Below are 18,366 nucleotides of genomic sequence, written 5' to 3'. Positions count from 1 at the left end.
TGTGCTCGAGCAGTTTGCATGTGGTGCTTGTCAGGGAAATTGGCCTGAAGTTGGAGGCATCGGCTTCGCTGCCGCTTTTGTGTACGGGGACTACTTTTGCCATTTTCCATTCGGCGGGTAGCGAGCTATATTTGGCAACGATTTGTTAAAAAGTATGCCCAAATATTTGGCCATCCATTCAGCGTATCTTTGGTAAATACATTGGGTATGTTGTCAGGTCGAGCGCGTTTTTCGGTACCAATCGTTAACAAAAGGTTGAGAAACACCGGATTCTGACCGATGGGATTTCCTGACGGATGGGATTTCCTAATTAGAATCAGTGTTGCATCCCTGTGCTCATTTTAGCTACATGTCTACGGCATTATTTGGTGAGGAAACGCCAGTTTAACAGAGCTGGCGCCTCTCATTTTTATTCACGCCTGTGTGTTACACGCTCACGTTAGGAACAATAACAGGTCACTTTACCACTGGTTCACCCCGACGACAAGGGGGAACATGGCCGTCGTGGTAATTGAGGTGTCGGCGAAAGGGTGGCACGAGGAGGGATAAAGCACAAACAAAGACTGCGCGCCTGTTGTGATTTTATAGCTGGAGGAGGAGAGCGAAAAACTTTATCACAACGCAGCAAGAAAAAAAAAGGTACAGACCAGCGATTTTTGTTGAGTATATTTTCTTTATTCCAAATGAAAGAGCATCACTTAAACCACCTTGACCCGAAGCGATTTTGTTGATAGCGCGCTAGAACTTTTGACGTTGCAATTTTTTGATCTACCAGCCACACGTGTCCCGCGGAAAGGATTGCTGGCTACCATGGCAGTGAGCCGTGGTTGCAACATACTCGTAACTGCACGTGAGATTAAAAGAAGTATTTAAAAACTTGTCTACGGTTAAAACATCAATAATCTGCAACCTGTCCTATTCCTTCATGCAGTTTTTGAACCACGCGTTAAAATCGACGGAATTGTCGGGAAACATGCGGTTGTCTAACATATTTTTCGTCACCTTTCAGACTTCAAAAATTTTAGGGCAAAATTAAAATTATCTCCGCCTGTTCATTTAGAAAGCAGTGCAGTTTCCACACTGCATAAAATGCCTGCTTTTATATTAGCTGAAGAACATTCACTGCTCAATAATCGGTTGTCCGTCCTTTCAAGCGTCGGGGATGTCCCGGGCCAGGTCCGTCGACGCCAGCTCGTCCATCAGCTGGTTCGAGGCTAGCCAAGTGCGCCATGTTGAAGGAGAGTGTGGAAAATGTGTGGAATGAATTGCAATGGGGCAGGAGAAACCAAATTGTTTTAAATAAGCGTAGGGTTTGTGACAATAGGAGCATTGGGGGGGGATTCGGTTAACGAACGAGCAGGCGTAAGGATGGTATTTAAATGTATGTAGCGAAGAATGCGGAGTTGCGTAGTGTTTTGAGATTGTGTGGAACGTGAAGTGTCCGAGGAATTTTTTAGATGTAGTTATATGAAGCTTTATTTTTTGCTGTTAGTGGAGAGTAGCCGTGTTTTTATCTGATGAGGATACGCTGCGGGATCCTCTACAAATATTCTTGCATGAAGTCGCGTCACCGTCTTTGTTATTTTTGGTGATTGTAGTTTCACATTGACGCTTTAAATTCATGGTGCTCAACATGGGTAATACATTTCAACCTGGCTGAAACATAAATTATGTCTTTTACTAATCATGCACCCGAAGATTCTGCCTTACGTAATAAATGATACACATAATATATAGCGCAAATACACGTCACATGCAAAAAAGGACACGGACAGCGCCTGTCCATATGCTCTATTTTGTGGGTCGTTTATTTGCGCTATTTGTCATATTCTTATACAATAACCGGCACGCCCAGCAACAAGTTCCATTAAATAATTACATTAGCCATACACTCGAATCTCGATTCTTTTGATTACCAGAAACAAAACTTCAGACATGCTGTCATGCACTTACGGAAGTTGGATTGCACTACAATGACACGCCCTAAGCTAGTGTCACTAGATATGGTTTCAGAGTATAGGCACCCTTTTCTCTTATTGTTCCGTGCCGCAGCCATGATTATTGGTGAGATTGCATTACGTGACATTTGTTTACACTGCAACGGTTCATGAACGCCGCCATTTTTTTGTTCTTGCGTTTTAGTTGATCACATGTGGTAGTCTTAGCTTGTCCTCCCGGCTCTGTGGCTGTGCGCGACCGACGTCGTTCCGAAAGAGAGTCAAAGATAACGCACTTCGCAGCATTTCAGCTGCAGAAATGTGTTCGAAGGTGCCGTTTTACTGCGTCTTCGCCAGTGTTGTCTACAAACGACTCGGTCAAAGTTAGCGGCGAGAGCGTAGATACGGCAACCTTGAAACACTTATAAACCCCAAAATTGGCGGCGTTGCTTACTTGTGTGCGCCAGTGGTGGTACTCTAAAAGCTTATTTAGGAAGTCCACCTTAAACTAGATTACGCATCAGCTGTTTGGGATCCTAATAAGGCATATAGTTACTGACTTAAAATCCCTGCAAAATCATGCTGTACGCTTTTTCTTTTCAGACTATTCACAATATACCTGTGCAACAGCATTAAAAATCTTGCTGAGCTTGAGGCCTTATATCATCGTCACAGTATATCTGGTTTAACACTATTTAATAAGCTGTAATATAATGTGTCCCTTTATAACGACTTCATCTGTGGACTCTCAGCCATTTTCCACGCCGGGACAATTCACGTAAAATCAAACGCATCAAATGCCGTTTCCTTGTATTTGCGCAATCATTTACACCTCCTATCACCATTGCCTGGTATAATCTACCATCGCACATTGTCACCGAAATAATTGGTTTGAAATTTGCTGATGCTCTCCGAAATATTAGCCGTGAGTAATATATATCACTTCACTGCCGCGTCGTGCCAACGCTTCTCTATCTTTTTATAAGCACTCACTTCTTGCACAGGAGAATAGTGCACGACCGCGGCGTTAATAGTTTGTGTCATTCAGTTTAGTTACTCAAGTGTAACTGTTCTAATTGCTATTTCGTCTTCTTCCTTTTTGTTTACTCTGCCGCAATGTAATTTAAATTTTGCAGCGTTAATTTTTGTTCTGTTATTTGCATAAACCCTGTTGTGACACCAGTGTAACCCCCTTACCCTATGTATACTATTAATATGGGGCTTTTAGGGCTCTGGAGATATAAGTTAATAAAAGAAAACTACTTCGACAACAATCTACGCCAATTTGCCGCGGTTATGGTTACCCCAGATAACGCCGCTTTAAATGGAATCTGTCTCAATATTAGCATATGCGGCAACGTTTGCGACCAAATAACTTTTTTCATTTCACCTTTGTTTAACGTTGTTGTCTCCAAGACTATAACCCCATTTTCGAGCATGGTGCTCAATTTCGGAATGTTCTGGCTTCTTTCAACGTAGGAAGCCTTGGTGCGAAGCAAGGGGTACCCTTTCGAGGCGCACGAGGTAGCGACAGAGGATGGCTACCTTCTCCAATTGCACCGCATACCCCATGGCCGGGAAGGTCACTGCGGCGCAGACAGCCATGAACGCAAAGATTGCTGTGGCCGTGGACCCGTGTTCGTCATGACGGGGCTGCTTGGGGACTCCGCCTCCATGGTGCTAGACTTCCCCAAGCAGTCTTTAGGTGAGCAGTGCGTGGCCGGAATGCAAAAGAAAAGATCGCTGTGCTCCCAATTCAAATCACGTTCGGGTAATAATAACGCCAGACATGAATTCTTGGCCAAAACACTCTAAATAACGGTTTGAATTAGGGCCAGGAACGCATATGTAGGAAACCTAACGTAACGTAACTGAGGTGAAACAAGAAAGCAGACGTTTCAAAAATACCGTGTGTATGTAGGGTCAAATACAAACGTAGCCAAAAATTACTGTATAGTTGCAGCAACTGGGAGAATTGAAGTTACATGAAGTAAAATATGGTAGCAAAAAGAAAGGAGCAAAGTAAACTTAAACGTGAAATAAAACAAACTCACTTGCCATAAAAAGTAACAGTAGAAGTTTCTACAAATTTAGGCAAATCTTCGCTTTAGCTCGCTTTGTCTTATGCATGGCATCATCTTGGTCTATTTATTGGGTCATTTTTTACCTAAAATTCTAACTTGGAATTGCCAAATTATTTCTTGTATTTCATACCCCTTCGAGTACGCAAATTTACGGTTGTGAGCAAAAGTGCAGGTTTTACGTCAGCAGCATTCAAAGGGCAGCGCATCGCCACCACATGAGTTTGACCCTCCATAGCTGTACACTTGTTTACCTTTAAATCTTAACTGCAACCTGTTCATTTTTAACTGAAGCTCACGCATGTTAGTCGGCGGCAAAACGGAACGGTTCCTGACGTGGAATCCAGACTTTTGGATGCCGACTGCACGTACACTATTCCGCGGCGACTGCTGCCTATCTAACCCTGCTTTTAACGCCGTGCCAAGTTTCAGCGCTGAGCTTTATACAGTGAAACCCCGCTGATACGACCCCCCGATTTGCGACGACCCGCTTCTTACGACAGATCACCGTGGTCCCCGCAAACTCCCCATAGAAACAATGCATCAAAAACCCCGATGATATGACGCTCGGGTGCATGTGGTCCGCTACATACGACGGACCCTGCCGTGGATAAACCGGCGCTTTTCCCACATTTTACACCGCTTCGCCGCCTCGTCGTGTCCTTCCTTATTCTTAACCCCTTTTTGACGTTGCTTTATTTGCAAAGGTCCGCAGGCGGGCCAGGCCAGTGAGCATACGCAAGCAAGCAGGCGTGTACTCGTGAGCGGGAGGTAACATGCGACGGCCCCACCCAGCAGCAGTACGCCAATGCGCCAATGCGAGAAGTGAAAGTTTAGGTGGTAGGTGGACCAAAAATTTGAAGCTCCCGCTGAGCCGCCGACGAACGCGAAAACACATACGACGCAACCCCGCGGTGCTGACAGAACAGCCCCTTTCCCCGCCCGCTCGACCCAAGTTTCTTCCTTTCACGGAGCTCTTTCTCCCAATGTCTCTGTTCTCTGCTTATCAATCTTTCAAAGCCGCGCTGTCACTCAGCTGTTTTGTTTGCTAAAGTGTCTCAATTCACGTGCGGCCGCCGCAAGGGTGGAGCAAAACACAGGAGGCGATGGGGGGAGATACGTACCCGTTGGCACTGCCATTTTGGGTCAATCGCTGGCCGCCGCATTAAGTCCCTGCAGCAATTGGCCGCGCTATAATTTTCGCCACAACACGGTTTACTCGCGAAGGTTCAATTATTTTATCTATTTCGCGTTGCTGGGTTTTGTGGGAAACGAAAACTATGTGTTGAGCACTATGACCCAATAGTGACGGCACGGGACCGTTCAAGGGGCGTCTCCACCATGTACGGCAATGTCTGTTATTGTTCATCTCCGCCTTGTACTATCGCCTGTTTCGCTTGGCCTTGGCAATTTCACACTAGCCTTTTCCCCTCTCAATTTGCTCAACCCCGCCGGCCTTATATCGCGTAGCGCTTGGCTGGCGGGCTAGGTGGACACTATGAATCGGAGGATGGCACAACATAAGTGTTGCTTTGTTCTAAATTGGGATTTCAGCTAAAGGTTTCCAAACCATGCGAGAACGTGCTAAATATAGTAGTTTAAATAAGTTCTTAGCCCACCTGTCGCGTGAGACCGCCCACTAGGCCGGCATTTACCCGCAGCCCGGTAGTACGACACCCCGGTCATACGACGCGTTCTCGCAGTCACTTGAAACTCGCAATATCGGGGTTCCACTGTACCCCCGTAATTCAGACCTTCAAGGTTGAGGCATCAACGTTCCCGCCTAAAAGTTGAAGATCACTTATTTCGGTGAATACAAGAGGCAGTGCTCGGGGGGGGGGGGGGTTGTCACGCGCTTTCAACGTTCCCGCCTGCAGCGCCACCGAGTGAGATCCCCGTCCGACTCCTAGCAATGCGTTTTCTTGTATGTGTGGCCTTGTTTCCCATTATTACCGCATTTAAAGGCTTCCCACTCGGACAGAAAAAAGTTGTGTAGTAGACCTCTTTCCTTCCTGCCGCTTGAAATAGCAGCTCGGCGTGTTCATTTTCCGATGGCCGAACCCAAGGACGAGCTAGCATTCCTTGCTTTGGAGGGCATCCTCTCTACCTGCGACCGTTTTCCAGACCCTCCTTCCCCTTCTAAAAAGCGCTAGACCGCATATTCATATCATCGGGGATATATATATATATATATATATATATATTATAATGGGGTTTATTAGCAAACGGCTAGAGCGTGGTAACGGGGGCTGGTTGCACCAGAGGCCAAGCTAGCTAGGGAGTCCACGCGCAGGTCTCTCAGCAAGATCGTTCTCGATGGGGCTGCTCCGATGACGGACCCTTGCACATAGACCCAGTTGGGGGATTGACGCCACATGACAGTCAGCCTCGGTCTCAGTTGAGCACACACCCCTTTGGCCACACTGGCGCGCCTGCTAACGGCCACTATCTCTGTTACAATATATATATATATATATATATATATGATTTAGAAATGAGGGGAACAAATGCCGGCAGTCTACAACGCCACAGGAGGCATTGGGGAATGGTTAGACTATTTTTTGACCGTCAGTGAAGATATATTTTTTTTCAACTTCAACTTCAACTTTATTGAGCATTTCGTACATAGAAATGCGAGGACAAACACAAAAAGCTGCAAAGCTGCAGCTTGACGAGGTGTTTGCCCCTTACGGTTGGCGTGGCAGAGTAGCAACAGGAGTTTAAAACACATGAAATAGTCCTAAAGCAATAAATCTCGCCTTAGCATGTCGCTAGTACATACAAACATAGAGAAAAGCATTAAAACACACTATAGCGCACATTTTGTAAAGGAAACTTAATAAATGATATACATACACGCATATAGACACTCATAGATACATACATACATATAAAGGTTACAAAAAAATGGGGTACACAGGTACATAAAAAGAGAAATATTGGATATGTACGGTACCTGTGTACACACAAACAAAGAAAAAAGACTAAACTTGAAGAAAAGTCTATGTTATATACAGGTATGTATACATTCATTAATATCTGCACTGCATGTATCCACTACAAGTATCCACGTAAATACACACAATATTGACAAAAGCAGTGTACGGTATTTTTTAGATGGTCCACTGTGCAGGGAATGAAGACACTGCCACTAAAACCATTGAAAAGTACTAAAAGTAATTCTGGCCAAACCCAGGTCACAATGAGAGACAACGCTTGATATATTTTCAGTTAAACTGTTCGATGTTCAGCAGTAAACGTTTCTTTAAATCTCGCTTAGAAATTGCATTTACAGCTATGCCACATTCGGCTAGGTTATTTAAAAGGCGGGCAATTCGGAATTGCAACCTATCATCGCCATAATTCGTTCTCGAAAAGGGCACGAACCATGAGCTCCTTCCCCTTATTTCGTACGGTGCGTCCACCGGTTTTCTTAAACTACATAGACTTAGATAAGCTGCACCGTTGTGTTGCAAGCTATTTTTATAGTGTGTTAGAAGATTAAAGTTGTAGATACATTGGACAGGAAGCAGATTATACTGAAGAAACAGTTCGTTAGTGTGTGAGTCATACGGTACAGTTGCGATATGTCGAATGGCCCTTTTCTGAAATAAATGCAGCTTATTAATATTTTTTGCGGAAGTGGTTAACCATACGAGGCTGCAGTAATTGATGTGAGCTGCGAATATAGCATGATAAAGAATAAGTTTAATATTTGATGGAACCACATGCCGTAACCTACAAAGCACCCCACACGCTCGAGATAAATTAGTGCAGACGAGATCGACATGAGCATCTCATTTTAAATGCTCATTAAAGAAAATGCCTAATGTTTTTATTTCACTAACGATACAAATCTTTTCAGATCCGATATACAAATCAAGGTTTCTGTCAACAGATCTTTGAGCTGGTGAAAATAACACTGCTTTAGTTTTCTTAGTATTTATTTCTAACGAGTTCGCTTTAGTCCATTTGTGAAGCTTTTGGAGGGTTATATTTGCTAAATGCGAAAGCTGAGTAGTATCAGACGATAGAAAGAAAATGCTGGTATCATCTGCGTAAATAATAAATTGTGCAATGTCAGTGATTTCTACGATATCATTGATATAAATATTGAACAGAATTGGCCCTAGAAGACTGCCTTGCGGAACTCCAGCCCTTACTTCTTGTGAAGCAGAGTAGTGGTCCTTTATTGCCACGACCTGTTGCCGGTTACTTAAATACGATTGCAAAAGAGTAAAGGGAAGCCCCCGGAATCCATATTGTTGTAATTTTTCAAGCAATGTTAAATGACTAATTCTATCAAATGCTTTGGAAAAGTCTATAAATATACCTAATGTTACCTTCTTTTCTTCAAATCCCTGGAATATTAATTCTTTTTGCGTTAGTAAAGCTAATTCCGTTGACATATGTTTACGAAAATCGAACTGTTTTGATGATATAATAGAGTGTTTGTCACAGAAGGACACAAGGCGTTTCGCGATTACTTTTTCTAACCCTTTTGAAATAACTGGAAGTACAGAAACCGGTCTATAATTGGAAAAATTGTTTTTGTCCCCGGATTTAAACAGTAGTGTGACCTTAGCTTGCTGCATCTTCTTTGGAAAGACACCAGTAGTAAGGCATAAGTTAAATATATGGCTATGCGGCGATACAAGAAGATCCAGTACAAACTTAATAGGCCGAATCTGAAGCCCATCGATGTTTATGGCTTCGCTATTTTTTAGTGACAAGAAAATCGACCATATTTCCTGAGGCGTTACCGGAGAAAAAAAGGCTGTGTGGGGGTTATAATCCTTTAGGAAGCTCATAGCGTTTTCATTGTGGGAGCATTGCACAAGATTGGTTAAATAGTGATTAAACTTGGTAGCCAGTTCCTGACCTTTGAGAGGTTTATTATCTACTGTCAGTTCAAAGTCGTCGTTACGGGGGGTAAGGGGGTGCGAAAGTTTATTCAATTCCCGCCAGATGACATCCCGCCGGTGAGGAACCCTCAGAAAACACATGTTCGAAGTACGTTTTTTTAGTATAGGGCAAGAACTTTGTCACAAAGTTTCGGTATTTTTTAAAGGCTACAAAATCGTCCCTGTTCTTTGTTTTTACAAACGGTACAATAAATCTTTTTTACGGATCATCTTGAGACATTCGTCTGTAATCCATGGTTTCCTTATATTCTTATTTTTCTTGACCATCTTAAGAGGAAAAGACTTTTTATATGCATCTTTCAATGATCCCAGAAAAGTATCGTAGGCATCATCTGCAGTGGTGCACTGAAGTAAAGGGTTCCACCAAATAGAGTGAATTTTCTGACGAAAAGTAGTCAAAGTATTCTGATTAATATCATGAAAAGCGAAAGATTCGGGGCATTGCTTACATCTTAGCATTTCTGTGTGCTTTGAGAACATATATATAGGTAAATGATCACCTATATGTACACCAATCACAGCGGACATGATACTGCTACCTGAATCACTGGTTATAAATACATCAATAAGACTTTGGGAAAGACGGCCAATACGAGTCGGTTCTTTGATCACGTTCATGCAGCCGAAAGAACCCAGAAGTAGCTCTAGATCACGCCAATGTGCGCTCGCCTGTAATAGGTTAATATTAAAGTCCCCACCAATAGTTATTTGTAAACCATACGACGAAACAAAATTGAGAAGGTCTTCTAAAAATGCGAAAAATATTTCGATTTTTCCATCGGGGGGGGCGGTAAATAACAACAAAAATAGCATTTTCACACCGCATCGTTAAAGCTTCATAATCTGCCGTAACTGTGGAAAATTCGTTCATTATACTACAAGAAAGCTGTGTAGACACGAGCTGTGACACACCCCCACCTCGTCGGTGGGACCGATTTAGAAAGAACGTGTTGAAGCCAGAAAGGCGCAGCACTTCTGTGTCACTCGTATACCAGGTTTTCGTTATCATGACAACGTCGAACTTGAAACAAAATTGATCAAAAAGCACTGTCAATACATCGTGTTTGTTTTTCATGGATTGTGCATTGCAATGAAAAAAGGTTAGATATCCGTTTTCCTTCGGACAACTGATATCTTTTGGGGCGGTCATTGATAAAAAACTAACTGTCGGATGTAACCGTGTACGAGCATCTGTTTATTTAATCTTTTCTAAGTCCCTCTCGCACACTATCCGGACGATGGGGAATGCTTCCGCTTTCCTGGCGAACACCTTGCCTCCCTTTGCCCAAGCAAATCGCCAGTTCATTTCCTTCTTTCTTGCGATAGTCATCCCAAGCAATCTTTTAAGCGCTGGACACAAATGCTCGTTGACGTAAACTGGAGTTGTCACGTAGAAAGCAAGAAAGAAAGAAAAACACGCACCCAGAGTGAAGACCAAACCCACGCCTTTCGAACGAAAGGCGTGGGTTCGGTCCCCACTCTGGGCGCGTGTTTTTTTTCTTTCTTTCTTTCTTTCTACGTAAATAATAGTAAAAAAATATAGCTTCACTAACGGTCAAAAAATAGTCTAATCATTCCCCTATGCCTCTTTTGGCGTTGTAGACTGCCGGCATTTGTTCATATATATATATATATATATATATATATATACATATACACATACATATATATATCTAGGTTGCAGTCGTCATTGCCAGTGCTGTTCGGCTGTTTCCGAAATATTTAATAGTGCCGAATGACGTGTGTTTGTCATGATTTTTTGATGCAGTGATAAATAAGCGAAAATATAAGTCTGTTCCGCTACATGCATTACGAGGGCTCTGGCTCCAGCAGTTCGGATATGCCAATTGCTAACCCCGACCTCCGACCACGTCTTACGTGGCGGCCGCTGGGAAAAAAAAGACGTTCTACATCTCCCGCGGTGGTCGAGGGGCAGCGCTAGTGGTCCATCCTCAGAGCACTTGTAAATATGAACCCCCGCTCTAAAGTCGAGAGAGAAGCCGCTGCGGGATAGCATAATTGGTCAGTGCACCGCACGCGCTAGGCGGAGATGTGGGTTCGACTCCCGCTCCCGGAAAAAACTGCGGATTTTTTCTCGACTTATATCTTCGCTTATTTATCACTGTATCAAAGAAACATGACAAACACACGGCATTCAGCACTCTTAAATATTTCGGAAACAGCCGAATAGCACTGGCAATGACGACTGAAACCTTGATATGTGCCTTTACCGAGTCCCTCGTCCCGTATCTGGCCACTCGGTGGTAGCCAGCCGAGTGGCGCTGGCTACCACCCCCAAGTGCAGGAAACAAAAATACCTTAACATAAATACCCGAGAAAGTGTTGGGAAACAGCCCTGCCGGTAGCGTAGTGGTTATCGCACCAGACCAGTATTCTGGAGGTCGTGGGTTCGGATCCCACCCGGCGGGAATTTTTTCACCACTTTCTTTTCGACTCAAAAAATTCTTCATCTCTTTCTATGACCCACCACAACCTCCCCTTTGCTTTCCGAGGTTTTCTTGACTGCCAATCCTTATATATATATATATATATATATATATATATAGAGAGAGAGAGAGAGAACTTTATTTGTCCAGAAGTAGAGAGCTTTGGGTTCCCTCTTCCGCGTTGGTCAGACAGAACATTTCAGTTCCTGGCAGCACCTTCGGCCATGTCGACAAGGCGGAGCTGCTTTGCGGAATAAAAGCTGTGCTGCAGGGTCTCTTAGTGCTGTGCATGCTTGGTCTTCATGCAGGGCGGGGGGTCTTGTTTCGCGGTTTTTTCTTGTATTTCTACATAATTCGTGGATGTCTTCCCGGTGGCCGTGGTGTTTGCGTTTAGCTGAGACTAGTTCTGGAGGGTGCTAGCATAGGCACCGGGGTTCTGGTAGGTGTCAGTTTAGATTTGGCTCCATGCCGTGGCCTGAGTATCGGAGCAATACGCGGGACCACGTCAGGTCTGTCCTAGCGAGTCGCCAGCAAAAGCGTTCGGGTGGGCAGCGCCCTAAGCAGTCAAAGAAGCTCGGATTTGTAATGTACAAGAAGCACCAATATGCTTATCATATCAAGCTAGGTAAAAAACCCTTTGCTACATTTCTATTAGGATCCTTGTTTTCGCCATTCCTGCAGTATATAGTCAGTGTGAGAATAGAGGCCGCAAGTACTCTCTACCATCATTAATTATTAAGTTGCTGGAAACTGTTCATAGTAGGTAGTCTTAACTATGAAGAGAAGTTTTTTCAACATATCCTGCCCGAAGAGCGTAGGAATTGTCTCCGCGGTTATTTCTTGTTCATGAAATGATGGAGTCATTTTGTTTCGTTTTTGAACAAAAATGAGCCCTTAACGAGTTTTTAATAACTTTGATTAAATCAAGGTGATTTAAGTAACTTTAATAAAAGTATATGTATTATATAAAACAGCATATAAAATTACAACCAAAAAGTCAATGTGCGCAATATTTTTAAATTAGGTGTATTATTGGATAACAATGGTTAATGTTGAAATTATAAGCGATTTTTACTGTTTCCGTCTTTTGTTGCATATTTTTGTAATGTTGTTTTTTTTTTAAAAAAACAGCCTTACATTTTACCAAAACCTTGCTAAAAACATTGCATTCTTTAGGTACAGCCTTATTGAGTATAAAAAAGTTAAAAAATTACATGTCTGAAAAAAGTCGTTGAAAGAGGGTGAATTTCTGTTTGTCGTGCTGTTATCTCTATGTTTTTCTTAGGAATGCTTTTGTGTATGTGAACGAAATTTATATAATGATTGTGTTTTTATGGCGCAGGGCCGAGTAAAGGCAAAGAGCGCAAGGAAAAGTTGTTTTATGAGGACGAAGTGATGTTAAGTGTACAATGTTTAACTAAAATATATACGTGAAATAACATAAAAGACAATGAAGACGACTGGTGTAAAGGGCCAGGGTTTCAACATGCATGGTAAGTAATGAGGTGTAAAAACTTGACATCGCTAAGAAATTTAAGAGTGCCCTTGTGGGTGATTATGAGGTCGTTCCCTAAAAAGGGGAAAAGAATTTAAAGTGTGGGCACAGCCTGCTTAAAAATCAAAAGGTCGTTAAATTAATTTTCCTGGATGGGATGTGTTTTTGCAGCTTGTAGCCCTTCTATTTTAACGAAGCTTTCGAGCATACAACATATATAGCGCAAAGCTGCTGTTACGCCTGGCGTATTTGCATGCAGAACGACGGAGTTCCTCGTGTTTGTCATCTGCAAGCTTTCCAGGAGATTAGGTAGATTTGTCTTTCTTGTTTAAGGTTTCGTGCTTGCGGACAACGGTTACGACGTGTGGCTCGGAAACCTCCGAGGAAGCACGCATGGAAAGAAGCACAAGACCTTGGATGTCAAATCAAGGAAGTTTTGGAATTTCTCGTGAGCACAGTTTCACACCTCGGGGTGCAGACCCGAAGATCAGCTAACTCACTTCCCCTGGCTTTTTCTCTTAAATTTAGCAATACTGAAGCATGTTGATGTGTCCATCCGTAAGACGCTATGAACGCTTACAATGACAGCAGATGCCTTCGGGGTGACATTTCAAATAAAAATTATTTTGCGTTTTGGAATACAATCAAAATAAGATTGAATTTGAAGTTTCGGTAAACTTACACCCGCAGATAATCTACTCATCAGAGGCGCGAACATTGACACTAGGTACGCCGTTAGGGGCGTTGTTACCCGGTCATTACCTTTTCCACGCACAAAAAAATTGTTTTCAACAGTTCAGTGCTCTGGTATAGCAGTAAAGGGGCTGCAAAGGTGAGTTTGACGAACCACTAATAAGCTTACTCTGAGAGACAATGTTATACATCGCGTTTACTAATAAAATGTGACTCACTATAATAAATTAGAGCGAAATGAAGCAAGTGCACCGAGGTCACAGTTTCTCGGGCGATATCTTTGGTAGTGTAGTTCATCATTTTACATGCATCAACAGTTTATGTACATTACATCACCAGAGCACCTCATAAAATATGCTACAGCGGAAATCTACCTTAATCTGTTTAATTCAAATGGCAGATCCGCAGCGGCTGCCAAGCTCTACGACAAAGCACGGTGCTACCCCGAAGAGCATGTGCGCCAAAACTGCCTTTGGAGCGCAACTGCTCCCCCTCGAGTAAATGTCTAAGCATGACGGAAGCCCCGATTTCCCGCAGCCTTTCCGTCGGACCCTTCTAAAAGGTTCTGCTTCCTTGCAAGTGTTTTCTTCTAAAGTCCCGCACCGCCTTTTTGTCGATCAATGGATTTCACTGTCAAGGGCGTCAAATGCCGCCCGTGATGAAAGTTTCATTGGGCTTTTGGCAAGCAGGCGAAAAAAAAGCCCAAGCCGAGTTTACTGCCGCGTACATTCAGTCGTCGTTTGAGCTGGGCTTTTCGCCATTTGATTAAGAGATTTAGCTGTTTCAGTCACCCCCGCTTTCCTTAAAGAGCAAGCCTGAACACGACACTGCGCGCAGCATCTGTTTTCTACTTGTGATTGTGGCCGTTGCTGGGGTGGCTGGGCCTATTTGGTGTGACCGTAGCGCCTACTTGCCGGAGTGGGCGCCATGGCGTTAATGACGATTCGAAAAGCGGAAGTGAGCGCAAGCAGATGACGATGACATCGCGAGAGAAGTCACCGCGTGACGTCTGGGCGACTCCACCGATTTCGGGGGTGCAACTTTTCTTGCCACACGGAGCGACATTGACTGCGACGGCGCTCTCGATCTGCCATCGGAACAGGACTGGGTGGCCCCAAATCTGCCATTGAAACGTGTTTGCTGGAAATGGAGCGAAAAGCTAGCTCTGAAAATGTTCCGGATCTGCCATTGTAATAGAAGATTAGTTTTGACAGCGGAACCTTATTACATAACCAAACACGTTTTTACTCTGTCAAACGCAAGCAGTCTCAGATTGTTTTTCTTTGAAATTGATTCGCAGACGCACGTGCTTTTCTGGGACGTTTGAGAAGCACTTGTTAAGGCTGCAGCTCACGCAAAAGGTTTCGCGGAAACGCTGCATGCAGCTTTAAGATATAAAAATTCTACTTCAAGCAATCCCATTTGTGTTTTTAGAAACAGCCGTACAAAGGTAAGAAGAAACGGTATCGCAGTACTGTTTAAATAAGGGGTTTCTATTTTAGAATTTCTATTATATCTGGAGTTGAAACAGAGAGCGTTATTTTCAACGTCCGCAAATTCGCACAATCTCTATAATATTGTGTTGTAAAATTGGTTATTGAGCTGCCAATTAGAGAAAAAAGTCACAACTAAGGACGGAAACATCCGGGAAAAAAAGAGGTTGTCTGTTACAGGATATAAGTGGTTTAGCTATAAATATTATTGGCGCATAACATTGATGTAATCGGGTTAATATAAATTGACTGATATCAGCAGATTACTCGGCCTGCGTATGCCAGTCAACGACAGCCGTAATTTTTACCAGAAAAAGCGAAATGTAACAAATTATGAGGTATTTTATAAGCGGGCGTGTAAATGACATTTAAACGTCAAAGAAGCTTATCTGCGTAGGGATGAACACATTTGAAACACAAATTTCAGCGAATAAATAATACCAACCGGTGTGTGTAACTTAAGAACGGCAATAGCTCACGCAGTGTATCACTCCGCAGAAGCGACGGATCCGTATGTCAACGCGCACGCGCATTTCAAAACGAGATTGCGCTGAATGCGTAACCTCGTCTTCTTTGCACCACCTAGTTTTCGTTTGTCGTCGCTGCAAGAATTTACAAGCAGAATAAGTGCGGAACATTACAAAAACTACTCGTGTCACGTTCAAATACTCGCAGTAAGGCCCTCTTTACGCCGCACGGAGTAACAGCCGGCTGTGGTGATGAGGCGCAGGACAACTTGCGTTGTCCTGCGTTGTACTTAATAAGTATTTGCGTACCTGTGCTTAGAGCAACGCTAGCATTGAACGAAGAGTGTAAAACATAGGTATAATAATTTCTTCTTGTTTTTTTTGGTGAGATGATGCGTCATCACTCCGCTACAAAGGGGATACCAATATCAATAATCAATAATAATAATCATCATCGTTGTCGTTCTTAAGGTGTCCCCGAGTATATCAACCGCGGTAGCAATTTTTTTCTTCCCGTAAAATGCTCTGCCGCGGTGTGCAAACACAGCGAAAACGCACGAGGTTGTATGTAACGGCAATTGTTTCAGCTTACTTAGGGTAATTATGTTCGGTATCCAGCAGCGAAAGATTCTGAGCGCAGCCGACGACGTAACCGGTCGTGACTTGAAGTATGCACCGAGCCGGGTCAAACTTCTCCAACTATATAGTATGGGGGTCGGCACTGCATGACCTTGCTTTGTTTAGGCACTGCTAGGCTAGATCAGTTTGGACATATTGATCTAAAAAAAAACATATTGCAGGTCAAAGAGATTGGGAAGTCCAGCTTCTACTGCTAATTTAAAAACTGCTCTATTTCCATGTAAGGGTGCGTTTTATCAGATACAACAAATTGTTGCTCACCCGTTAAAATTCCCGAAATGCTGCTAGAATATTTAGTGTTTCGGTGGCGGAAGAAAAGCAATCTGCCTTTTTCACAACGCTACTGCGTATGCGCATGACCCCTGGCGGAAGAAGCTAGAAACGGTCTGCCCCTCCCCCCCCCCCCTTCCCCGCTGTCTGCTGCTGTAACTGACCCCGTGTAGTGAAAGCATGCGACCGGGTTCGGCCCACATGGAGAAAATAGAATGCTATCTTTCTTACAAATGCGACTGTCGGGCAAACCATAATGTGAAGGGTGAAATTTTTCGTTTCTGTCGAGCGAAACGGGAGTGAACAAATCAGGAGCTATCCGCCCCGTCGCAGCCACACCAGGCATTCACACCCCGGGTGATTACAACTTGCTGACACGCCAAATCCCGATATGGCCTCGCCATATTACTCCGACGAAGATACGAACACATCGGCCTAGCGAGAGTTGCCTTAGTATGGCAGGCTTGTGTACCAAGCCGGCCAGTCGTTCCCGACAATATTCGAGCCGCGATTCATGTGCCTCCAGTTTATTAGTTCGTAGAGCGTAATAACCTTCGTAAGGTCAACGAAGCGAAAGTGCCTTCACACTAGGTATGCGATACGTATTTCGTGGCGGGCGACGCTTCGCTGACTTCGCCCAACGGGAGCTGCATATGCGTACATGGCTGGCACGCTTGTAGAAAATGTAGGACACGTTAAGTCCGCAAGTAGAGTTACTCAACTTAATCTATTAAACGACGAATCAAAATCAACCAATGTTTTCATCGTAAAGCGCAAAGCAAAAGTACGAAGAGCATTTTTTTTCGACGGGTGGACTCGCGATCTGCTTGCGAGCTAAGCTTCGCGATCGTATTTCCTGCCGTAATAGTAACGCAGCCTCCGGGTGTCAGGTATTCTGGAAGGTCAAGAGACGCTTAGTGGACAACCGCTATTCAAATAATGGTCAGTTTCTATGCCAGCAATACAATACAAAAACTTTTTCAGAGAAGTTCAAAACAAAATAAGCTAAGGCCCAGCTTTGTGTCCGCGGCATTGGAGTGAGGACCCTCGGTGCGCTGGGGTCGCGTGATCTAGAGAGTCAGAAAGAGTGCACCGCTCGAATGTGCTGGTTTTAATCCTTTTGGGGACGTGTTTGCTTTTTTTTAATTTTTTGTCCTGGCATGCTTGCGGAGAGAGATGCCTTTTTTCCCCGTTGTAATCGGCATACAGCTCTGTACTGCTGGGACATGCATTTGATGACGAGCAGCGTGATATTCCCGCAGAAATATGGTTCCTGTGCACCACTTTCTTTGCGCCCGTGATGTTGTCGCTTTTTAAAAAGAATGAACCACTACCAACTTTTCAAACTGTTAGTTCTTCTAACTAGAAAGTGCAATCTTGCAAATAGGATGAAAAACTCCGGTTATTACGAATAAATATGCTCCTCAAAAACAATTTACTGACATACGTTAGTACTGCGGTTGCTTTGGACTTCATTTGCTTCGGTCACAACGCTCTCAAAAGTAATCTGCACATTCATTTATGCTCGTTATGACATGAAACAGAAAAAAAGACCGCCGGAATTGAACAAATCTGCAGCCACCATAATTTTTTGCTTCGCTGAGATCCTCATACCAGCATCAATCACTGATTTTTATAAAGGCCACATTGAGGCGCGTGTTTATGCTGCTGTCCGACAGATGCCAATGTCCCCCTCCGTTCCCTTTTAGGAACTAAAAGAAAGAAACACATGGCGCGAGAACATCGCTTCTACGGCCTCAGATAGCCACCCTCCGGTACTGACACTTGCGGAACCGCTTCGAAACGAAACGAGTGTCGCACCCTTGTTCAGACGTTTCCCACATTGAAAACATACGTCCTCGACAATAGTCATTCATTCAGCTTTAGGAGGGCTATACAATTCACGTAAAACAAATAAA

General features: G+C 43.7%; 1 protein-coding gene and 1 non-coding gene across 5 annotated transcripts in view; both read left to right on the top strand.

Annotated features, from left to right (window-relative positions):
• The window catches only part of LOC144148810 (lipase 3-like), a 63,299-nt gene that overhangs the window by 9,181 nt on the left and 35,752 nt on the right, over positions 1-18,366 (top strand). For all 4 annotated transcript variants that reach the window (XM_077680326.1, XM_077680327.1, XM_077680325.1 and 1 more), the window contains exons 2-3: positions 3,417-3,642; positions 13,219-13,333. In XM_077680326.1, the coding sequence (XP_077536452.1) occupies positions 3,417-3,642; positions 13,219-13,333 (341 nt within the window). The remainder of the gene's footprint in view (positions 1-3,416; positions 3,643-13,218; positions 13,334-18,366) is intronic.
• Trnat-agu (transfer RNA threonine (anticodon AGU)) lies at positions 11,300-11,372 on the top strand. The gene has a single exon. It is a non-coding gene; the product is annotated as a tRNA-Thr (tRNA).

The sequence above is a fragment of the Haemaphysalis longicornis genome, unplaced genomic scaffold, assembly GCF_048455015.1.
Source record: "Haemaphysalis longicornis isolate Haplotype H1 unplaced genomic scaffold, Haemaphysalis longicornis Haplotype H1 scaffold_8, whole genome shotgun sequence".
Lineage (NCBI taxonomy): Eukaryota > Metazoa > Arthropoda > Arachnida > Ixodida > Ixodidae > Haemaphysalis > Haemaphysalis longicornis.
The sequence above is the reverse complement of the archived record's forward strand: the minus strand, read 5'-3'. Positions and strand labels throughout refer to the sequence as shown.